At 43.1% G+C, this 22571-nt stretch overlaps 1 protein-coding gene across 1 annotated transcript in view; it reads right to left on the bottom strand.

The window, feature by feature from the left end:
* Positions 1–3751: 3751 nt before the first annotated feature.
* The window catches only part of LOC138672642 (interleukin-10 receptor subunit beta-like), a 55006-nt gene continuing 36186 nt past the window's right edge, over positions 3752–22571 (bottom strand). The window contains exons 7-11 of the mRNA XM_069760810.1: positions 21976–22148; positions 16369–16529; positions 15961–16102; positions 10046–10200; positions 3752–6907 (exon numbers count right to left, since the gene is read on the bottom strand). Coding sequence (XP_069616911.1) covers positions 6704–6907; positions 10046–10200; positions 15961–16102; positions 16369–16529; positions 21976–22148 — 835 coding nt within the window. The 3' untranslated portion in view covers positions 3752–6703. The remainder of the gene's footprint in view (positions 6908–10045; positions 10201–15960; positions 16103–16368; positions 16530–21975; positions 22149–22571) is intronic.

Below are 22571 nucleotides of genomic sequence, written 5' to 3'. Positions count from 1 at the left end.
AGAGGAGTGACTTCATTTCACTTTAATAGCAGGTAGTGTTTGCCGCATGCGGCAGCTAATACTGCCCGCTATCAGGGCCCCCGCTCCCTCAGGGGCCCCCAGCCCATGCGGCCGTTATGGGGCCATAAGCCAGGGGGTCTCGGCATCAGCATCACCCCCAGATGACGCTCTCTCTCCAATCATTCCCTTCTGCTTCTGACACTGCGGGTGTGCGATGACGTCACTTCTTTGCGTACCTGCTGTGCGCGAGGCCGACTGCAGCACAGCTCCTGATATCGGCATGGGAGCGAGGAGGAGAGATGAGTATTGTTGTTTTTTTTATTTTATATATTATTGAGTCTTGGTTGTATGGAGGGGTGAGCTGCATGATACCCAATGGGGGGTGAGCTGTATGATACCCTATGGGGGCAGCATGAGATACCCTATGAGGGAGCTTTACTATAACTTATGAGAGGGCTACATTATCTTATGAGGGGGCTACATTACATTCTATGGGGGGCTGCTATATACCATATGAGGGGGTTGCACTATACTCTAAGTGGGCTGCATTATACTCTGAAGCTGGTTGCATTTTATTCTATGGGAGTCTACATTATATTCTATGGGGGGCTAAATTATATTCTATATGAGGGCTGCATTATATTCTGTGAGGGGGCTACTTTATATACTGAGGGGGATACAATATATTCTATGAGGGGGCTACCCCAACCCCTGCTACATAATTAAGACATACTACTTTATATTATACCCTGATATTAGTGTGTTTTACCGCACAATTGGTGGTCTTGTAATTATTTCTATGTAGCCTCATAGTGGGCCCCAAGAATGATTTTCTCTGGTGGGCCCAAGGTGCTCCAGTCCAACACTGGCTGTACTCGGGTTGTCTCTTGCAGTCCCATACACAATGATTGGAGAAGTTGAGCGTGCACACCTACGCTTCTTACAAAAATATAGCTCTAGTAAATATGGAGGATAAGGGAGTTTCATGGTTAAAAAAGTTATAATTTTATTAACTACATATAATATAATACAAGAACGGAAACAAAGGACCACCGGGTGCCTATCAACAACCAGAGAACCTGTACTGTAAACAGACAAGACGCAGCTCAATTGAGTAAACAGTTACAACCAGGTATCAAAGTGTGGCATGTGAAAAAAATAGAGCAGCGCTTCCCAGTGTGAGGAGTTGAAGGCACCGGGCTGGATCCAATAGGGTTATTTCCCTGGCTTTGGGTTTCTTATGCACAATTTAGTGCAATTTGTCTGCAGTGAAAATGCAACCTGGCATGGTTCCCAAAAACAGAGCTCTGCAGAGACTCGTTCTCTGGATTGTTGAGGGTCTTAGATGTCTGATCTCCAGCAATCAACAAGTTAGTGGTAGGAAATAATTTGTGATATTGGGAAAAGCCCTTTAAATTCTCAATTAGCAGCTAAAACTACATAGTGATTAGATTGTTCTAATAGTATTCAGCGCTCTGTCCGATGCAAAACTTGAAAACAAGAACCATCATAGATAAGTAGACAAAGGCTCCTTTAATAAAGCAGAATGAAGTTGATGACGCCAAGTGTCTCGTCTCTGTGGAGTGGTGTCTGCTGGCAAAACCCATCAGAGAGCACATCGGACCCTCCTCCATCAGCAGCTGTTCTCATCTAGGATGACTTATAGGCTGGGTCACACTTGTGACCGCAATACGAGAAACTCACGCGAGTCTCTCGCCTCAATACCCGGCACTGCCGCCAGCACTCGGGACCGGAGCGTTCATCTGCAGAGAAATACATGCAGCCGCAGGCTTTGGCCAGGTATTGAGGCGAGAGACTCGAGGGGGTTTCTCGCATTGCAGTTGCAAGCGTGACACCGGCCTTATTCACATTTACACTTGTGTGTCGGTTTGGTCACAGTGAGAAAAAAAAACAGGACTGAAACTTGTGGGGTCTGATTTAGTCATGTGCTTTACCCCAGGAAAGTTGGAAATGCCCGAGCCTAATTTTTGCTGAATCTGGAAACCAAGGTTACTACCATGTACCATAGACAGAACTGTATTGCTATAGTCACAACTTCGATTGTTGGGATTTAAGAAGCTGTCCCACGACGATCAGTCGATCACTGCATCATCCTATAGGTCTAATATAGATTCATACCTCTGAGACCCCAACTTCTCAAAATTGGGGGCTGTGCAGTGAAAACCAAGTCTAGAACAGGTCTTCACTGTGCTGTCAGGAGTGGGTTAGACCTACCAATGCCCTGCCAATGACACTTTGTCAGATATCTTGGAAGGACAAAAGGCATGCCAAACTGAGCAGAGGTGTCATTGGGAGGTACATGAGAACACCAGGTAGGTAGACTATAAATTTGAAATGTTCAGCCACTTTTTAGCCCTAGGTTGAGAATCTCATTAATGAAGCAGTATAACCAAAACAGTCTTGGCTACAATACCTCTTAAAAGAGTTGTATAGCTCAGTTTTACTCCATCTGTGTTAATACTGACTGCCATTAGATGAAAGCTGGTGTTGTTTGTAAGACATATAGCTTATTTCTACCCCCCACCCACTGTGCCATGAGATAAAAGCTGGAGGTGGTAGTAATGACACACAGCCCCACTCAGATGTAAACCCCAATCTCACACAAACTACCAGATGAAAGTTGAAGGTGTTTGTAATGACACATACCTTCACTCTACTCCCTTTTCACTCACTCTGACTTCCATGGGATGAAAGCTGGGAGTGTTTGTAATGAAGCATCCCTTAGCTGGACTCCTTCTGTCCTCACACTGACTGCCACAAGATGAAAGTTGGAGGTGTTTATAATGACACCAAGCTCAGCTCTGCTATACCTCCCCCACCTCCTCACCTCACACTAACTACCATGAGATGAAAGCTGAAGGTGTTTGTAATGACACATACCTTCACTCTATTCCTTTTTCCCTCATTCTGACTGCCATGGGATGAAAATTGGGAATGTTTGTAATGAAGCATCACTTAGCTCAACTCCTTCTGTCCTCACACTGACTGCCACAAGATGAAAGTTGGAGGTGTTTATGACACCAAGCTGAGCTCTACTATACTTCCCCCACCTCCTCACCTCACACTGACTGCCACAAGATGAAAGTTGGAGGTGTTTATAATGACACCAAGCTCAGCTCTGATATACCTCCCCCACCTCCTCACCTCACACTGACTACGAGATGAAAGCTGTAGGGGATTGTAATGACTCAGCTCTGCTGTACTCTACACAGTAGCTGCCACCAGTCAGGTCACAGAGTAGGGCAAAGCTGTCATTATAGGTCTCACACAGAGAAGGCCTGGTCTGACATTCTCTGGGGGGACATTCTCTGGGGGGAGGAGTTAGTTTCTCCTCCCCTGGACAACGCCTGCTTCTTATGATTGGTCAACATCATGCAGGGGAAAAAATACACACCAGCAGAGAATCTCTTCTAACACCTCCTTGGTCTTGGCATTAATTAGAATCTAAACTTTAAAAGCCAAATATCTCTGCAACATAGTGGAAAATTAAAAAATAAAAACTTTTTTCTCAGAATTGCAAAAACTATTACAGGAGCTGTCCAGTTAATATGTTAAAACTGGAGAAACGTGCTCTTTAAAAGGAGGCTTAGCTGCAATACCAGACACGACCCATGGCCAAGTGTAGCGCCATCATGGTAACAAAGCAGCCATGTTTTTAGAATATTCGGACACGGTTCGTCCTCCACAATTTATCAACAGGCTAAAAAGAAAGAAAGGACTAGACAGAAGATAACATTGGTTATTTTTTATTTTTAAAAAATATAGAAAATCAAAAGAAAGCAATAAAAGTTTTTTATACATTTATTGGCAAGAATCTTGCAACATTGTGTTCAAATATAAAACCTATATCCTTAAAATGTAGATATCTTAAAAAAAGAAAAAAGTAAAACAATTTAAATGCAAATTATGTCACAGAGAATGGGACTGGAGTTAAAGTAGCACTCCAGAAATTTTTGCAAAAATGGCAACTTACCAGCATTATTCTGTGCAATTTGTTTAATTTTGACTGTGTTATATCCATACATGTTCCCCCTATGTCATGCAATCTTTAGACTGACTACCAGTCCAGTATATGACGTACTGTGTAGACAGAAAGACAGTCTGTGACTGCCTGATAACTAGATGACATCACACATCCCAATCCCACTGTCCACATCCAGCATCATGTCTTTTTCCTCTATATTTCTCACATGCATAGAGTGCTGCTGAAGATAGTCTCGGCTATTTATTAGTGCCTACAGTCCACTGTATTCTTACAATATACAGCAGCGTATCCTATAAATTGTATTATCATACTGCTCTTCCCTTTCTCCTGCTTGGCACTGAGAAACCTATCACAAGCAGGAGGCAGGGGAAGGCAATGTGAAGCAGCTTTGTACTTGAAACAATGAGCTCTCTACGTGATAAAGGAATAATCTGGACTTACTGTCTTATAAGAAAGTGCAATAGAGTAAGATTGATGAAAAGTTTCAAATGAAAAAGGACAATAGTCCAAGGTCGTGGAACTCTGACATTTTCTGCCTTTAGATAAGACTCAGTGCAAAGTAAATGCTGCTGTGAAGGGACCCCATCTTTTTCTAGAAAGTGATTGTCATAATGGGGTAAACCACATCAGAGGAAGGTTAAGAAAGAAATATGGCATATTTGGTGTATGAACTAAACCGGTAACCACAAGGCATACATTAGAGTCTCTACATTATCCTTTATTATTAGTCTATGCTGCAATAAATTGGCATATATATTACCTATATGTGAATGTTGGGAATAGACCTTTAAAGGGGGTTTTAAGCCACTATTATTTCAGAGGATGTAGCTAGGTATCAACTACTGCTGCAAGGGGAAATAGCAACACATCCATATTCAAGAGCAATGAAAAAGTAAAACGGTCAGAGCGATTTAGTATAAAGTGCATAATGCCCCCTTTGTTCTAGGAACATGGAGGAGGGGGTCTTTATTCTTCCAGCTATCAGTGCTCCTGTTTGCATGGCTTTTTGGCATATTAAAAAGACACATTGATCCACATTGCATCAGTAAAGTACAATATATAAATAAAACACTCTTATAAAAGGGTCGTCCAGAGAACTTTACCCAGGTGAGCCAGGAAGAAGAGTCCAGTGGCATGTGAAGCGTTTCGGGCTTTGACGTAAGCGTTTTTGGAAACCTGCCTCCCAAATGCACAATGACATGTTGGTTGTTTAGTGGCCCGAAACGTAAGGACATGATCCCTTTAAAGTGGATCTATTGCTTCTTACAGAAATAACAACTGTAAGTAGGCGTGGGTAGGGGCACCTTAATGGTAAATAAACACTTGTGCAAAAATGTGTCCGTTTCTCAATTTTGGAGTCTCTATTCCATAGAGTACACGATTTCAAGACTTGTCTCATAAGAACAAACATGCTGAATCAATTCACAAATGCATCTCAATGTGCTGTGTATCAGCAGAAGAAAAAATGTACGTGCCTTTCCGCCAGGAGCTTACACGTTACTTCATACATACTGTTATATAGCAACTATGTAATATTGTGTCCCTGTATTTTTACACAACCTAAATAAGAGGAGGATACAGCTGCTCCTAAAGAGTTAATCTGCGCGAGGAGGACATAACTGCTTCTAAATGGTAAATCTACTAGAAGAAACAGCTTATTTTTTGTCAATCTTTTGAACAACACAAAGTGAAAAAAAAAAAAAAAAAGTTTTTACCTTTCGTGGTATTCAATAAAAATGATCTGATTAAAAAAAAGACAAAATAGCTGCCTGTAAAGGGTAAGGTTTTTTCTACTATGAGGAAAACATAGCTGCTTCTAAAAGGTTTATCAGAGTACTTCACTACATACACACTGAGGCTAGAGCGGACAAGAGGAGGATATAAGCTGTGCTAGATATAGAGGCAAAACTGTTTCTTCTAGCCTTCTCCTGCTGAACTAGACTACATGAGAATCCGTCTTTCAATGCATCCGATATTACTGCATCTAGTAAGAATGACGGTATCACAGCTCTCCCAATGTTTACATAAAGTCTCCCGCTCCCAGTTTAGATGCAGGAAGTCTCACCGAGCAGTGAAGATATTGAGACAGCGGAGAGACAGACTTCAGTCTCCCTCTTTAAAAAAAAAAAAAAAAAAAACAACAAACATAAAAACAAAACTATTTCTATGCTGGGGATTTCAATGCTTGGAGTTCTAATCAGTTTGAGTGTATTATAAACTAAATAACACTGATACTAAACAACATAATGATGAAAGTGGAGAGAACCCATATCCATGGGCCTGGTTTCTTTTGCTAATCCCTCTGCCATGAGTAAAAGTCAAGTTGAGATTCAGCGCAGATCTGTACTATCTGTGTACATGAGGACTTTCAGGATGTTGATCTTTTGTGTAGGAAGACATCCAGAAGTCACTATGTTGCCGCACCAACAAAAATGAGCCACCATTCGAAGGCTAGGTTGTACTCAGTTATGGGCTCATAGAGAGAAGGTTTCCAGCTTCTCTGTGGTTGGGTTGGAGGACCTGTCCAGCACTCCTCCATCCAAAAGAACTAGTTTGTTAGCAACAATTGGGGGCGTAACACTGGTAGATGGAGTATGAAGGGGCTCTCCCCTCCGAGATACCACAGCCAGAATAAGCCGACTCCATCATGTAGAGGAGCTAAGAGAACAAGTTGTCCATCACCGGCCCATGTGAAGATCACTGGGTGAACGTCTGCCCCGTAGTTTGACCCTCGTGTGAATAGTTCCCAGAATCCCGGCTATTGGCCTGAGAGGTTTTATTATAATCCACTTCCCCCAAATCTTCAGTATGGCAGCTCTCAATAGTGCACTTGTCTGTGATCTCTTCATCATACGAAAAAAATGGTTTCCTGATACAATCCAACGACTGATTCCCCAAACCCTGGGGGAAAACAATAAAAGTTTAAAGTCTGCAAACAGAGAAAATTCTTAACGATACATTTTTAAATTAGATTTTTAATTTCCCCATCAAAACTGAAAAAGAATATGAGGGCTGGATTATTATTTTTTACGGGATGAATTACAGTTTTGGAATTACACCTTTCCTTTTACCATATAAATGCACTGAGAGGTGGGAAAAAAAAAATGCTGTAAAATGCAAAAACAAAAAACAATCACAATTGTGCCATTGTTTTTTGGATGTTCATTGCGCAGTAAAATCACCTGGCGGCCGGATTCTCCAGGTCAGCATGATTTTTTTTATTTAATATTAAAACATTTTTTTAAGGTTTTTTATTTTTTTTTAGTACTCCAATGGAGAACCTTGAACTTTGGATTCTTTCATCACTTACTTCAATACTGTTGTATTGTAAAAAATAGCGAAACTGACATTCAGGCACGATTCTGGGCTTTACCGGAGGACCAAAATGGCAACGACTGGGGCCTTCAGTAACATGGCTGACATGGAAACCCGTTGGCACCCTTCGACAGCGTGTGTTGATGTGACTGGAGCCAGTCCAACCAGTCCATATAAATGCCAAAGTCAGGGCTGGACAGCTCCATTTAAATGGTTCCCCAGACAGACATAAAATTACATCAGGCTAAGCGAAGAGGTGAACAACAATGTCCTCCCTAGAATACCACTAGGGGGAGCTTAACTGTTTACACACCCAATGCAATAATGACACATGTACAGTGAGCTCCCTCTAGTGGTGGCTGCAGGTATAAAAGCGATAACACAATGTACAGTGAGCTCCCGCTAGTGGTGGCTGCAGGTATAAAAGCGATAACACAATGTACAGTGAGCTCCCGCTAGTGGTGGCTGCAGGTATAAAAGCGATAACACAATGTACAGTGAGCTCCCGCTAGTGGTGGCTGCAGGTATAAAAGCGATAACACAATGTACAGTGAGCTCCCGCTAGTGGTGGCTGCAGGTATAAAAGCGATAACACAATGTACAGTGAGCTCCCGCTAGTGGTGGCTGCAGGTATAAAAGCGATAACACAATGTACAGTTAGCTCCCGCTAGTGGTGGCTGCAGGTATAAAAGCGATAACACAATGTACAGTGAGCTCCCGCTAGTGGTGGCTGCAGGTATAAAAGCGATAACACAATGTACAGTGAGCTCCCGCTAGTGGTGGCTGCAGGTATAAAAGCGATAACACAATGTACAGTGAGCTCCCGCTAGTGGTGGCTGCAGGTATAAAAGCGATAACACAATGTACAGTGAGCTCCCGCTAGTGGTGGCTGCAGGTATAAAAGCGATAACACAATGTACAGTGAGCTCCCGCTAGTGGTGGCTGCAGGTATAAAAGCGATAACACAATGTACAGTGAGCTCCCGCTAGTGGTGGCTGCAGGTATAAAAGCGATAACACAATGTACAGTTAGCTCCCGCTAGTGGTGGCTGCAGGTATAAAAGCGATAACACAATGTACAGTGAGCTCCCGCTAGTGGTGGCTGCAGGTATAAAAGCGATAACACAATGTACAGTGAGCTCCCGCTAGTGGTGGCTGCAGGTATAAAAGCGATAACACAATGTACAGTGAGCTCCCGCTAGTAGTGGCTGCAGGTATAAAAGCGATAACACAATGTACAGTGAGCTCCCGCTAGTGGTGGCTGCAGGTATAAAAGCGATAACACAATGTACAGTGAGCTCCCGCTAGTGGTGGCTGCAGGTATAAAAGCGATAACACAATGTACAGTGAGCTCCCGCTAGTGGTGGCTGCAGGTATAAAAGCGATAACACAATGTACAGTGAGCTCCCGCTAGTAGTGGCTGCAGGTATAAAAGCGATAACACAATGTACAGTGAGCTCCCGCTAGTGGTGGCTGCAGGTATAAAAGCGATAACACAATGTACAGTGAGCTCCCGCTAGTAGTGGCTGCAGGTATAAAAGCGATAACACAATGTACAGTGAGCTCCCGCTAGTGGTGGCTGCAAGTATCAAAGCGATAACAGCATAGTGAGCGCTCCCTCTAGTGGTGGCGCATGTAATAGTATACAGTGATTTCCCTCTATTGGTGGCTGCAGGTATCACAATATACAGTGAACTCACTGTAGTGATGGCTGCAGGTGTGAAAGTGATAACACAATGTACAGTGATCACCCTCTAGTGGTGGCTGCAGCTATGTAAGCAATAACATAGCATAGAGTGAGCTCCCTCTAGTGGTGGCTGCAGGTATCACAGTATACTACGGTATCAAAGTGATAACACATTATCTAGCGAACTTCCTCTAGTGGTGGCTGCAGGTATTACAGTATAAAGTGATCTCTGGCTAGTGATGGCTTTGGGTATCAAAGAGATAACAGTATAGAGTGAGCTCCCTCTAGAGGTGGCTGCAGGTATTAAAGCGATAACAGTATAGAGTGAGCTCCCTCTAGTGATGGCTTTGGGTATCAAAGAGATAACAGTATAGTGTGAGCTCCCTCTAGTGGTGGCTGCAGGTATCAAAGCGATAACCATATGGAGTGAGCTCCCTCTAGTGGTGGCTGCAGGTATCAAAGCGATAACGGTATCGAGTGAGCTCCCTCTAGTGGTGGCTGCAGGTATTAAAGCGATAACAGTATAGAGTGAGCTCCCTCTAGTGGTGGCTGCAGGTATTAAAGCGATAACAGTATAGAGTGAGCTCCCTCTAGTGGTGGCTGCAGGTATTAAAGCCATAACAGTATAGAGTGAGCTCCCTCTAGAGGTGGCTGCAGGTATCAAAGCGATAACCATATAGAGTGAGCTCCCTCTAGTGGTGGCTGCAGGTATCCACAGTATTGTTTTTACTGTGCATCCTTAAGTGAAATTGAGCTTTGTATTGGAAAAACAGCGTTCCAGCTCCCATAGATATACATTAGATAATTAATCAGAACAGACTTTTGCATGTTAAAATGACAAGATGGGTCGTCCTATACTGTTTTTAAGATATTGGCTGTTTGTCAGTAAATGCAAGTGTGGAAACCTGTCCTGGTGACGCTGCACAGCAAGCTACGGTGTATCAGAGCTCTGTAATGTTCGGAGCCGGCGGCACCGGTACATCAGTACATACCGACGCAGTCCCGGGCGGTGCACCGCCTCATTATCCAGTCTCTTACCTTCTCTACGCTGGACGGCAGCTTGTTAGATGGGAAGAATATTTGCTTCATGTAACGTTTGAAGGGGCAGAAGCACAGGTAAAGGACGGTGGAAATCAACACTATTCCAAAAAATGTGAACCCAATTATCCACGCAGCCAAATGAGACCTCGGATCTAAGACAAGAGAGACGATAATCCTGATTACAGCTGAAGGAGGACATCCAGGAACCTATAGTGACCTGACCCTGGTGCAGATGGATCCAGGAAGCCCTGGGAAGAAATATAGTAATAAACTAGCTGAAGAGCCCGGCGTTGCCTGGGCATAGTAAATATCTGTGGTTAGTTATAGCACGTCACTTCTCTTATTTTCCCATCACGCCTCTCATTTTCCCAATCACATCTTTAATTTTCCCCCTCACATCTCTCATTTTCTCCCTCACACCTCTCATTTTCTCCCTCACTCCTCTCATTCCCGCCTAACACTTGTTATTTCGACCTCACATCTGTCATTTTCCGATCACTACACTATTTTCCCTCACTCCTCTCATTTTGCACTCACACCTCTCATTTTCACCTCAGTATTTACATGTTTGTCATCTCCCTTATATATAGTATACACCTGTATGTCATCTCCTGTATATAGTATATACCTGTATGTCATCTCCCCTGTATATAGTATATACCTGCTGTGTGTCATCTCCCCTGTATATAGTATATACCTGTATGTCATCTCCTCCTATATATAGTATATACCTGTATGTCATCTCCTCCTATATATAGTATATACCTGTATGTCATCTCCTTCTATATATAGTATATACCTGTATGTCATCTCCTCCTGTATATAGTATATACCTGTGTGTCATCTCCCCTGTATATAGTATATACCTGTATGTCATCTTCTATATATAGCATATACCTGTATGTCATCTCCTCCTGTATATAGTATATACCTGTAGGTAATCTGCTCCTGTATATAGTATATACCTGTGTGTCATCTCCTGTATATAGTATATACCTGTATGTCATCTCCTCCTGTATATAGTATGTACCTGTATGTCATCTCCTCCTCTATGTAGTATATACCTGTGTGTCATCTCTCCTGTATATAGTATATATCTGTGTGTCATCTCCCCTGTATATAGTATATACCTGTGTGATCTCCTGTATTAGACCTCGTTAACACGTTATTTGCTCAGTATTTTTACCTCAGTATTTGTAAGATAAATTGGCAGCCTGATAAATCCCCAGCCAACAGGAAGCCCTCCCCCCTGGCAGTATATATTAGCTCACACATACACATAATAGACAGGTCATGTGACTGACAGCTGCCGTATTTCCTATATGGTACATTTGTTGCTCTTGTAGTTTGTCTGCTTATTAATCAGATTTTTATTTTTGAAGGCTAATACCAGACTTGTGTGTGTTTTAGGGCTAGTTTCATTTGTCAAGTTGTGTGTGTTGAGTTGTGTGTGGCGACATGCATGTAGCGACTTTTGTGAGATGAGTTTTGTGTAGCAACATGCGTGTAGCAACTTTTTGTGTGTCGAGTTGCATGTGACAGGTTAGTGTAGCAAGTTGTGTGCAGCAAGTTTTGCGCATGGCGAGTTTTGCGCGTGGTGAGTTTTATGTCTGGTGGCTTTTGAGTATGTGCAAGTTTTGTGTGAGGCAACTTTTGCATGTGTTGCAAATTTTGTGCATGTGGCAATTTTTCCGCGTGTGCAAGTTTTGCGTGTGGCGAGTTTTCCATGAGGTGAGTTTTGCACTTGTGGCGAGTTTTGCGTGAGCCTAGTTTTTGCATGTGGCGAGTTTTGCGCGTGGCGAGTTTTGAGCGGCGACTTTTGTGTTTCGACTTTTATGTGGCGAGGATGGTGTATGTGTGGTGAAATGTGTGCTGAGGGTAATATGTGTTCAAGCACGTGGTAGTGTGTGGCGCATTTTGTGTGTGTGTTCATATCCCCATGTGTGGTGAGTATCTCATGTCGGAGCCCCACCTTAGCAACTGATCGGTATATACTCTTTGGCGCCATCGCTCTCATTCTTTAAGTCCCCCTGTTCACATCTGGGAGCTGTCAATTTGCCTCCAACACTTTTCCTTTCACTTTTTTCCCCATTATGTAGATAGGGGCAAAATTGTTTGGTGAATTGGAACGCGCGGGGTTAAAATTTCGCCTCACAACATAGCCTATGACGCTCTCGGGGTCCAGACGTGTGACTGTGCAAAATTTTGTGGCTGTAGCTGCGACGGTGCAGATGCCAATCCCGGACATACACATACACACACACACACACACACACATTCAGCTTTATATATTAGATATGCACCATTAGGGTTCAGGAATATTTGTGGGAAAAAAGGGAATTGAAACCCGCTCACCTAAAGTGGCCCTCAGCGTGCTGAAGAAAGGAAATGGTGTCCTGCTATGAAAAAGGAGGTCTGAGAGCATCGGAAACGCGGGGCTTTGTAGGTCGTCATGCAGACCTTCCATTTGTAAAGAGGTTTTGATAAACCTTTGGATTTTTCAAAGCTGGAATACATTTTTTCACATCAGGAATATTTGAAGAGTCCCTGAATCTTGGTGATTTCAGCTCTGCAGGCCGCAAATTTTGATGTCAAATGAAAGAACTGAGGTGCAATAGAAGTGGAGACTTTCAGGTTTGATGAAAGGGGTTGAATAAAAATATCCTGTGAAACGTTTAGGAATTGCAACCATTTTTCTACAAACCCTCCTCATTTCTGGGGCTCATAAGTAATTGGACAAAACAATTTTACCATAAATAAAATGTTCATTTTTAGCACTTTGTGGAGAATCCTTTGCAGCAATGACGCCTGTAGTCTGGAAGCCATGGACGTCAGCAGACGCTGGGTCTCCTGCTCTGTGAGGCTTTGTTGCCTTTACTGCAGTGACTTCAGTTGTTGCTCGTTTGTGGCTCTTTGTGCCTTAAGTCTGTGAAATGTTCCTCAATGGGGCTGAGATCTGGGGATGACTCGGCCATTGCAGAATATTCCACTTCTTTGCTTTCGCAGGATGTTTTGGGTCATTGTTTTTGGTTCTGTGAAGCTTCATCCAAATCAACCTTGCCACATTTGGTTGAATCGGAGCAGAAAGTGTCGCCCTGTACACAGGATTCATCCTACCTTCCGTCACATCATCAATGGAAGCCACGCATGCCCGCGCCATCACACCGCCACCGTCACGGCTTCTGATTGGTCGCGTGCCGCTCATGTGACCGCCACGCGACCAATCACAAGCCGCGACGTCATTCTCAGGCCCTAAACTCCTCATTCTAGGAATTTAGGACCTGAGAATGACGTTACGGCTTCTGATTGGTCACGTGCCGCTCATGTGACCGCCACGCGACCAATCACAAGCCGCGACGTCATTCTCAGGCCCTAAACTCCTCATTCTAGGAATTTAGGACCTGAGAATGACGTTACGGCTTGTGATTGGTCGCGTGGCGTTCACATGAGCGGCACGCGACCAATCAGAAGCCGTGATGTCATGGAAGGCCCTAAACGCGCTCATTTTAAGCAAAGAAGGCTGCCGATTACCAGCGGTGATGTCCAGGGGCCTCCGGAGAGGTAAGTATATCAATATTTTTTATTTTAATTCTTTATTTTACACATTAATATGGATCCCAGGGCCTGAAGGAGAGTTTCCTCTCCTTCAGACCCTGGGAACCATCAGGATACCTTCCGATACTTGGTGTCCCATCGACTTGTATTGGTATCGGGTATCGGTGATATCCGATACTTTTCGGGTATCGGCCGATACTATCCGATACCGATACTTTCAAGTATCGGACTGGTATCGCTCAACACTATTCACCACTTGTCTACTGTGTACGTCCAAGCCTTTTAGAGTTCCCAAGCTCACCAGTGTGCGCTTTTCTTTTTTTACGCAGAATGTATTAAACTGTTGATTTGGCCTCTCCTAACATTTCTGATATCACTCTGATGGAATTCTCTTTTTTTTTTCAGCCTAATGGTGGTCTGTTTCTCTTCCATTGAGGGCTTCTTTCACCACATGTTGTGGGTTCACAGCAACAGCTTCCAAATGCAAAAGCCACACCTCGAATAAGCTCCAGACCTTTTACCTGATGATGGATTAACGAGAGAATAGCCCATGCAGCCCATTACAGAGCTTTTCAGATAACTATCCAATAACTTTTGGTCCCTTGAAAGAGACACCTACATGTTCAAGAGCTGTAATTCCTAAACCCTGCAATTAGGATGCGACTACCCTCGAATTAAAGCTGAGAGTCTGCACTTTAAGTCCATATTGATTATATAACTATCTTGAATATGATTTGGCAAACAGATAAAATACCAACTTATGTCACTGCAGAACGGAACTGACCGTGCCATTATATCGGGTAGAAACGGTTTTGTATTCTCGGTGTACCAAGAAAAGAAGAGACTAAGTCAGAGATAACTGCGGTAACTTCTCAGGAATCTCATGCCGTTGACCTTGCTAAACAGCTGCACGGTACTACACATCCACCTCCTAATGATTTGAATAGGAGTCTGTTGTATAGTACCAAGCCTCGGCCACTAACAGAAGACGGAGCAGCTCCGCAAGCAAGTACTTCCGGCCGGGGTCCGCCAACACCGATAACAGCCGTTCGCTGGAGGTGCCGGGTGTCGCTCCCGACCGATCAGACATTGATGACCTATCCTAAAGGAATCGACATTCTCTTTAAGAGCAAAATTATTGGCACATGTGGCAACTTTTCGGTTCATAGTGTGACCTTTTCTATCCAACTATCTTATATCCAGCTATATCACACCTCTCTGGGCCACGTCTATCTATTGATCTGTCTCATAGCTATCGCTATCATAACTGTCATCTACCCAATATTTATCTCTCTCGTGTCTCTATTTGTAAGCATGTCTATCCATCCATCTATGGTCCGTCCTTTATCCCTCCATCCCTACTTTAACCCTTTCCTCCGTATTTATCCCGCCTCCTTCCTCCCGTCCCTCCTTTATCCCTCCCTGCTTCCCCTATCCTGCCGTCCGTCCCTCCTTAATCCCTCCCTGCTTCCCTTATCCCTCTGTCCGTCCCTCCTTAATCCCTCCCTGCTTTCCTTATCCCTCCATCGTCCCTCCTTAATCCCTCCCTGCTTCCCTTATCCCTCCATCGTCCCTCCATAATCCCTCCCTGCTTCCCTTATCCCTCCATCGTCCCTCCATAATCCCTCCCTGCTTCCCTTATCCCTCCATCGTCCCTCCATAATCCCTCCCTGCTTCCCTTATCTCTCCATCGTCCCTCCATAATCCCTCCCTGCTTCCCTTATCCCTCCATCGTCCCTCCTTAATCCCTCCCTGCTTCCCTTATCTCTCCCTGCTTCCCTTATTCCTCCGTCCGTCCCTCCTTTATCCCTCCGCTTCCCTTATCCCTCCGTCTGTCCCTCCTTTATCCCTCCGCTTCCCTTATCCCTCCGCTTCCCTTATCCCTCTGTCTGTCCCTCCTTTATCCCTCCCTGCTTACCTTATCCCTCCTTAATCCCTCCCTGCTTCCCTTATCCCTCAGTTCGTCCGTCTTTTATGCCTCCCTGCTTCACTTATCCCTCAGTCCGTTCCTCCTTAATCGCTCCCTGCTTCCCTTATCCCTCCGCCCATCCTTAAATGTATCCTTCCCTTCTTCCCTTATCCCTCCGTCTATCCCTCCCTGCTTCCTTATCCCTCCTTCCCTTATCGCTCCATCCCTCCTTTATCCCTCCCTGTTTCCCTTATCCCTCTCTCCTTTATCCCTCCCTGCTTCCCTTATCCCTCCGTCCTTCCCTCATTTATCCTTCCGTCCATCCGTCCATCCCTCCCTCCCTCCGTCCGTCATTTATTTATCACCACTATCAGTATCATATCTCTCGTGCTTCTACTTATCACATGTCTGTCCATTATCTATGCACCCACAGATCCGTCATACACACCTGTTGTGATACAATACTCCTGGCTGTACAGACTGCTCCTATTACTTTTCTTGCACTTCTTCTTTGCTTTCGCACAGTACGTGGTTGATGGTTCTAGCGAATCGAGTGTATAAAATGGCTGCTCGTACTCTTCCACCGTTACCTGTAACACAGGATAACACAGAGCAGACCGGTGAGATACAAATATTCCACTTGATCTTAGGCAGCTATGAACACTGGAGTATCTCGCCCCTGACCCTACAGATGCTGAGGTCCGTGCTATAGAAGAAACATCTACAATTACCGCTCTCCTTGCACTATCTAGAAATAAGGGTGGGGGAAGGGAGCGGACAACGGTTCTCTGCATTTCAGGTTCAGACAGCGGTTGTCACTTTATTCGGGGCTCTATAAGACACACAGAGAACTTACCTCCCGGGTATCTGTGGAATTGATCCAATAGCTCAGGCTGGTCTGCCAGGTGCAGTAGTTATAGATCTCTGCGTGTCTGAAGCCTTCAGGTGCAGTCACATTAATGAACAGTTTATGGTCTATAATGTCCATCTTCAAATGTTTTGGAGGCCCAAAAACAGCTGTAAAAATATATATATATGTTACATATCAATCTCCTATACTGGTGTCTTTAAAGGAGGGAAACCAGGACCAAGGCCCAGGAGAAGCTGCAGTCTGTGCTCTGTGGAGCCGCATGCGCGTCACCGGCAGTGTGTGACCTCCGCCCTACAGCATGGGCAGATATCATTGCTCCGCTATATCCTTACGTCATTTACACCAAGCAGCCTGCAGGAGATTAACCCCTTCCCGACATGGACAATTTCTGTTTTCCTTACTTTCATTTTTTCTTGCACCTTCTTCCAAGAGCAGTAACTTTTTTTTTTTAGTTTTCTTGATGGCTTGGTTTTTTTTGTGTGTGTGTGTTAACGAGTTGTACTTTTTAATGACACCTTTCATTATACCACATATTGTACTGGAAAAAAAAAAAAAAAAAAAGTGAAATCTGCAATTTTGACCTCATTTTATCATGAATTGTTTTGATGGCGTACAATATGTGGTTAAAGTCATCGACATTATGATTCTCCCCGTCAGTACAATTATGGCGACACCAAACCTGTCCAGTTTTTATAATATTTTAATGATTAAAAAAAAGCAGAAATTTGTAAAAATATATATATATATATATATATATATTTTTTTTTTTGTTTTATTACATCGCCATTATCCAAGGCCCATAACATTTTTATTTCGATGAAACCGTGTGAGGTCTTATTTTTGAGGGGAGAGAATAAGCTTTTAGGAGCATCATTTTGGGATATTGATGACATTTACATTTTTTTTTTTTTAAGAGATTTTGCAGTGACAGAAAAAAACGTTTTTGTTTTTTACTTTTTCCCCCATATTTTGTAAAACTCTTTTTTTTTGCTTGCACTGTATCCAATAATGCCACAGTATTGCTAGATATAGCAAGAATCATGGTCCTTTACTGAAGCCCAGCCACAGGAGCTCTGTGAAAACTTTTTTTTTTTTTTTTTACTAAACCTGCGCATACATGTATGTACTGTCAGTGGTGTACTCCGCTACCGCCGTCTTCAGCGACGTTCTTACAGGGTACTAATATATGAGGGGACAGTACAGAAATCTCGCTATCTTTTTACATCTAGGCCTATGACGGTGACAAGGGGTATCCTCTACATCTAAAAAAAGAAAGTTCAATCATCATAGGAAGCAATTTTTTACTGCACAAGCAGCAAAGCTATGGATTCTCTACTGTACGAGCAGTGAGGCTATGGATTCTCTACAGCAGGGGTCCCCAACTCCAGTCCTCAAGGCCCAGCAACATGTCATGTTTTCAGGATTTCCTTAGTCTTGCCCAGGTAATAATTGCATCACCTGTGCAATGCAAAGGAAATCCTGAAAACATGACCTGTTGGTGGGCCTTGAGGACTGGAGTTGGGGACCTCTGCTCTACAGTACAAGCAGTGAGACTAAGGATTATCTACAGTACAAGCAGTGAGGCTATGGATTCTCTACTGTACGAGCAGTGAGATTATGGATTCTCTACAGTACAAGCAGTGAGGCTATGGATTCTCTACTGTACGAGCAGTGAGATTATGGATTCTCTACAGTACAAGCAGTGAGGCTATGGATTCTCTACAGTGTGAGCAGTGAGATTATGGATTCTCTACAGTACGAGCAGTGAGGCTATGGATTATCTACAGTACAAGCAGTGAGACTAAGGATTATCTACAGTACAAGCAGTGAGGCTATGGATTCTCTACAGTACAAGCAGTGAGACACTGGATTCTCTACTGTACGAGCAGTGAGATTATGGATTCTCTACAGTGAGCAGTAACATAGTAACATAGTAACATAGTTAGTAAGGCCGAAAAAAGACATTTGTCCATCCAGTTCAGCCTATATTCCATCATAATAAATCCCCAGATCTACGTCCTTCTACAGAACCTAATAATTGTATGATACAATATTGTTCTGCTCCAGGAAGACATCCAGGCCTCTCTTGAACCCCTCGACTGAGTTCGCCATCACCACCTCCTCAGGCAAGCAATTCCAGATTCTCACTGCCCTAACAGTAAAGAATCCTCTTCTATGTTGGTGGAAAAACCTTCTCTCCTCCAGACGCAAAGAATGCCCCCTTGTGCCCGTCACCTTCCTTGGTATAAACAGATCCTCAGCGAGATATTTGTATTGTCCCCTTATATACTTATACATGGTTATTAGATCGCCCCTCAGTCGTCTTTTTTCTAGACTAAATAATCCTAATTTCGCTAATCTATCTGGGTATTGTAGTTCTCCCATCCCCTTTATTAATTTTGTTGCCCTCCTTTGTACTCTCTCTAGTTCCATTATATCCTTCCTGAGCACCGGTGCCCAAAACTGGACACAGTACTCCATGTGCGGTCTAACTAGGGATTTGTACAGAGGCAGTATAATGCTCTCATCATGTGTATCCAGACCTCTTTTAATGCACCCCATGATCCTGTTTGCCTTGGCAGCTGCTGCCTGGCACTGGCTGCTCCAGGTAAGTTTATCATTAACTAGGATCCCCAAGTCCTTCTCCCTGTCAGATTTACCCAGTGGTTTCCCGTTCAGTGTGTAATGGTGATATTGATTCCCTCTTCCCATGTGTATAACCTTACATTTATCATTGTTAAACCTCATCTGCCACCTTTCAGCCCAAGTTTCCAACTTATCCAGATCCATCTGTAGCAGAATACTATCTTCTCTTGTATTAACTGCTTTACATAGTTTTGTATCATCTGCAAATATCGATATTTTACTGTGTAAACCTTCTACCAGATCATTAATGAATATGTTGAAGAGAAACAGGTTCCAATACTGACCCCTGCGGTACCCCACTGGTCACAGCGACCCAGTTAGAGACTATACCATTTATAACCACCCTCTGCTTTCTATCACTAAGCCAGTTACTAACCCATTTACACACATTTTCCCCCAGACCAAGCATTCTCATTTTGTGTACCAACCTCTTGTGCGGCACGGTATCAAACGCTTTGGAAAAATCGAGATATACCACGTCCAATGACTCACCGTGGTCCAGTCTATAGCTTACCTCTTCATAAAAACTGATTAGATTGGTTTGACAGGAGCGATTTCTCATAAACCCATGCTGATATGGAGTTAAACAGTTATTCTCATTGAGATAATCCAGAATAACATCCCTCAGAAACCCTTCAAATATTTTACCAACAATAGAGGTTAGACTTACTGGCCTATAATTCCCAGGTTCACTTTTAGAGCCCTTTTTGAATATTGGCACCACATTTGCTATGCGCCAATCCTGCGGAACAGACCCTGTCGCTATAGAGTCCCTAAAAATAAGAAATAATGGTTTATCTATTACATTACTTAGTTCTCTTAGTACTCGTGGGTGTATGCCATCCGGACCCGGAGATTTATCTATTTTAATCTTATTTAGCCGGTTTCGCACCTCTTCTTGGGTTAGATTGGTGACCCTTAATGTAGGGTTTTCATTGTTTCTTGGGATTTCACCTAGCATTTCATTTTCCACCGTGAATACCGTGGAGAAGAAGGTGTTTAATATGTTAGCTTTTTCCTCGTCATCTACAACCATTCTTTCCTCACTATTTTTTAAGGGGCCTACATTTTCAGTTTTTATTCTTTTACTATTGATATAGTTGAAGAACAGTTTGGGATTAGTTTTACTCTCCTTAGCAATGTGCTTCTGTTTCCTTTTTGGCAGCTTTAATTAGTTTTTTAGATAAAGTATTTTTCTCCCTATAGTTTTTTAGAGCTTCAATGGTGCCATCCTGCTTTAGTAGTGCAAATGCTTTCTTTTTACTGTTAATTGCCTGTCTTACTTCTTTGTTTAGCCACATTGGGTTTTTCCTATTTCTAGTCCTTTTATTCCCACAAGGTATAAACCGCTTACACTGCCTATTTAGGATGTTCTTAAACATTTCCCATTTATTATCTGTATTCTTATTTCTGAGGATATTGTCCCAGTCTACCAGATTAAGGGCATCTCTAAGCTGGTCAAACTTTGCCTTCCTAAAGTTCAATGTTTTTGTGAGTGAGGCTATGGATTCTCTACAGTGTGAGCAGTGAGATTATGGATTCTCTACAGTACGAGCAGTGAGGCTATGGATTCTCTACAGTACAAGCAGTGAGACTACGGATTATCTACAGTACAAGCAGTGAGGCTATGGATTCTCTACAGTACAAGCAGTGATACTAAGGATTATCTACAGTACGAGCAGTGAGACTATGGATTCTCTACTGTACGAGCAGTGAGGCTATGGATTCTCTACAGTACAAGCAGTGAGACACTGGATTCTCTACTGTTCGAGCAGTGAGATTATGGATTCTCTACAGTACAAGCAGTGAGGCTATGGATTATCTACAGTACGAGCAGTGAGGCTATGGATTCTCTAGAGTGTGAGCAGTGAGATTATGGATTCTCTACAGTACAAGCAGTGAGGCTATGGATTCTCTACAGTACAAGCAGTGATACTAAGGATTATCTACAGTATGAGCAGTGAGACACTGGATTCTCTACTGTACGAGCAGTGAGATTATGGATTCTCTACAGTACAAGCAGTGAGACTAAGGATTCTCTACAGTACAAGAAGTGAGGCTATGGATTCTCTACAGTGTGAGCAGAGAGATTATGGATTCTCTACTGTACGAGCAGTGAGGCTATGGATTCTCTACAGTACAAGCAGTGAGGCTATGGATTCTCTACCGTACAAGCAGTGAGGCTATGGATTCTCTACCGTACAAGCAGTCAGGCTATGGATTCTCTATAGTACAAGCAGTGAGGCTACGGATCCTCTGCTGTATGAGCTTTGAGAATATGGATTCTCTGCTGTACGAGCAGTGAGAATATGGATCCTCTGCTGTACGAGCAGTGAGAATATGGATTCTCTAATGTACGAGCAGTGAGATTTTGGAACCTTCTGCCACATGATGTTACCTGTTACCGTAATTCTCTAAAAAAAAAGTTCAAGGAGGGTCTGCACGCATTTCTTAATAAATATTGCAGATTGTAAGTATTAATGTTTTAGAAATTAAACATTCAGGGATTCTTCTAATTTGACATCAATTTTTCCCCTAATATGGGACAATTGGCATCTGTCTCATGGGGTTTTTGCCTTTTTCTGGCTCAACAAAATTAATTATAGGTTGATCTCGATGGACTCGTGTGTCTTTTCTTCTTCTTTCTTGGCACTCTTCTTCTTTATGTCCAGATCTATATACAACATTCGGTAACTGCTTAGTAAAAGGAAGTAGCAGGGTTGGCTTAGTTAAAATGTGATCCTTCGCTTTTTCTCGCACATTCACTATGATATGGACCCCCAGAGTGTTGTGGGATCTTGCTCTTCTTGCCGGAAGTTCGGATTAGTTTTTCTTTTTGCTAGCAAATCGGGGAACTTTGGGACATTTCTACGTTTCTTTAACATAACAAATGAGTAGTGCGCACATGACTATATAGTACATCATCAGGCTGATTACTCTACTTACTATCTTCAGAGGGGAAAAACATTATAACGCTGGAGCTTTTTTCTTTTCTTCGGCCGTCATACACAGAGACACGGAGGATAAACTTTCCGATGAACGTCAATCCTGAGCAGTTACACCGAGGAGTCGTTATATTTTCACACCCTCTTATTTTATTGCATCCTTTGTAATTAAGGCTGAAAACAAATGGGATAGGTGTTAGTTGTTCCCTGTGACGGTCTCCTTGGGACTCCTGTGAAGCCCAGCCGCAAGAGATCATCATATTCATTATACACTGCAATACAGAGGCACAGCATTATAGAGAACAGGCAGGTTCATGTCCCCTAAGAAGACTTAAAAGAAGATAAAAAAATACAACAATTTTAAAAATATATAGTACACTAATAGAAAAGATTTTCGATTAGCTCTACAAGCACCTTCTTGATTTTTGCATCTCTTATGGAGTGATATGCTTCTCCCTCTAGGACCCACCTTCTGCTGCTAATCACACACCTGTGCTGAAGGTTTAAACAGATTCCATGTCTTCAGCAAGGTGTGGGTGTTAGTACATCCAACTAGACAGACAGGTAAGAGCTGTCTGTTAGTTCCTTCTCAGGGGA

The sequence above is a fragment of the Ranitomeya imitator genome, chromosome 3 (genome assembly GCF_032444005.1).
Source record: "Ranitomeya imitator isolate aRanImi1 chromosome 3, aRanImi1.pri, whole genome shotgun sequence".
NCBI classification, from domain to species: domain Eukaryota; kingdom Metazoa; phylum Chordata; class Amphibia; order Anura; family Dendrobatidae; genus Ranitomeya; species Ranitomeya imitator.
Note: the sequence above shows the minus strand (reverse complement) of the source record. Positions and strands in the feature narration are given on the sequence as shown.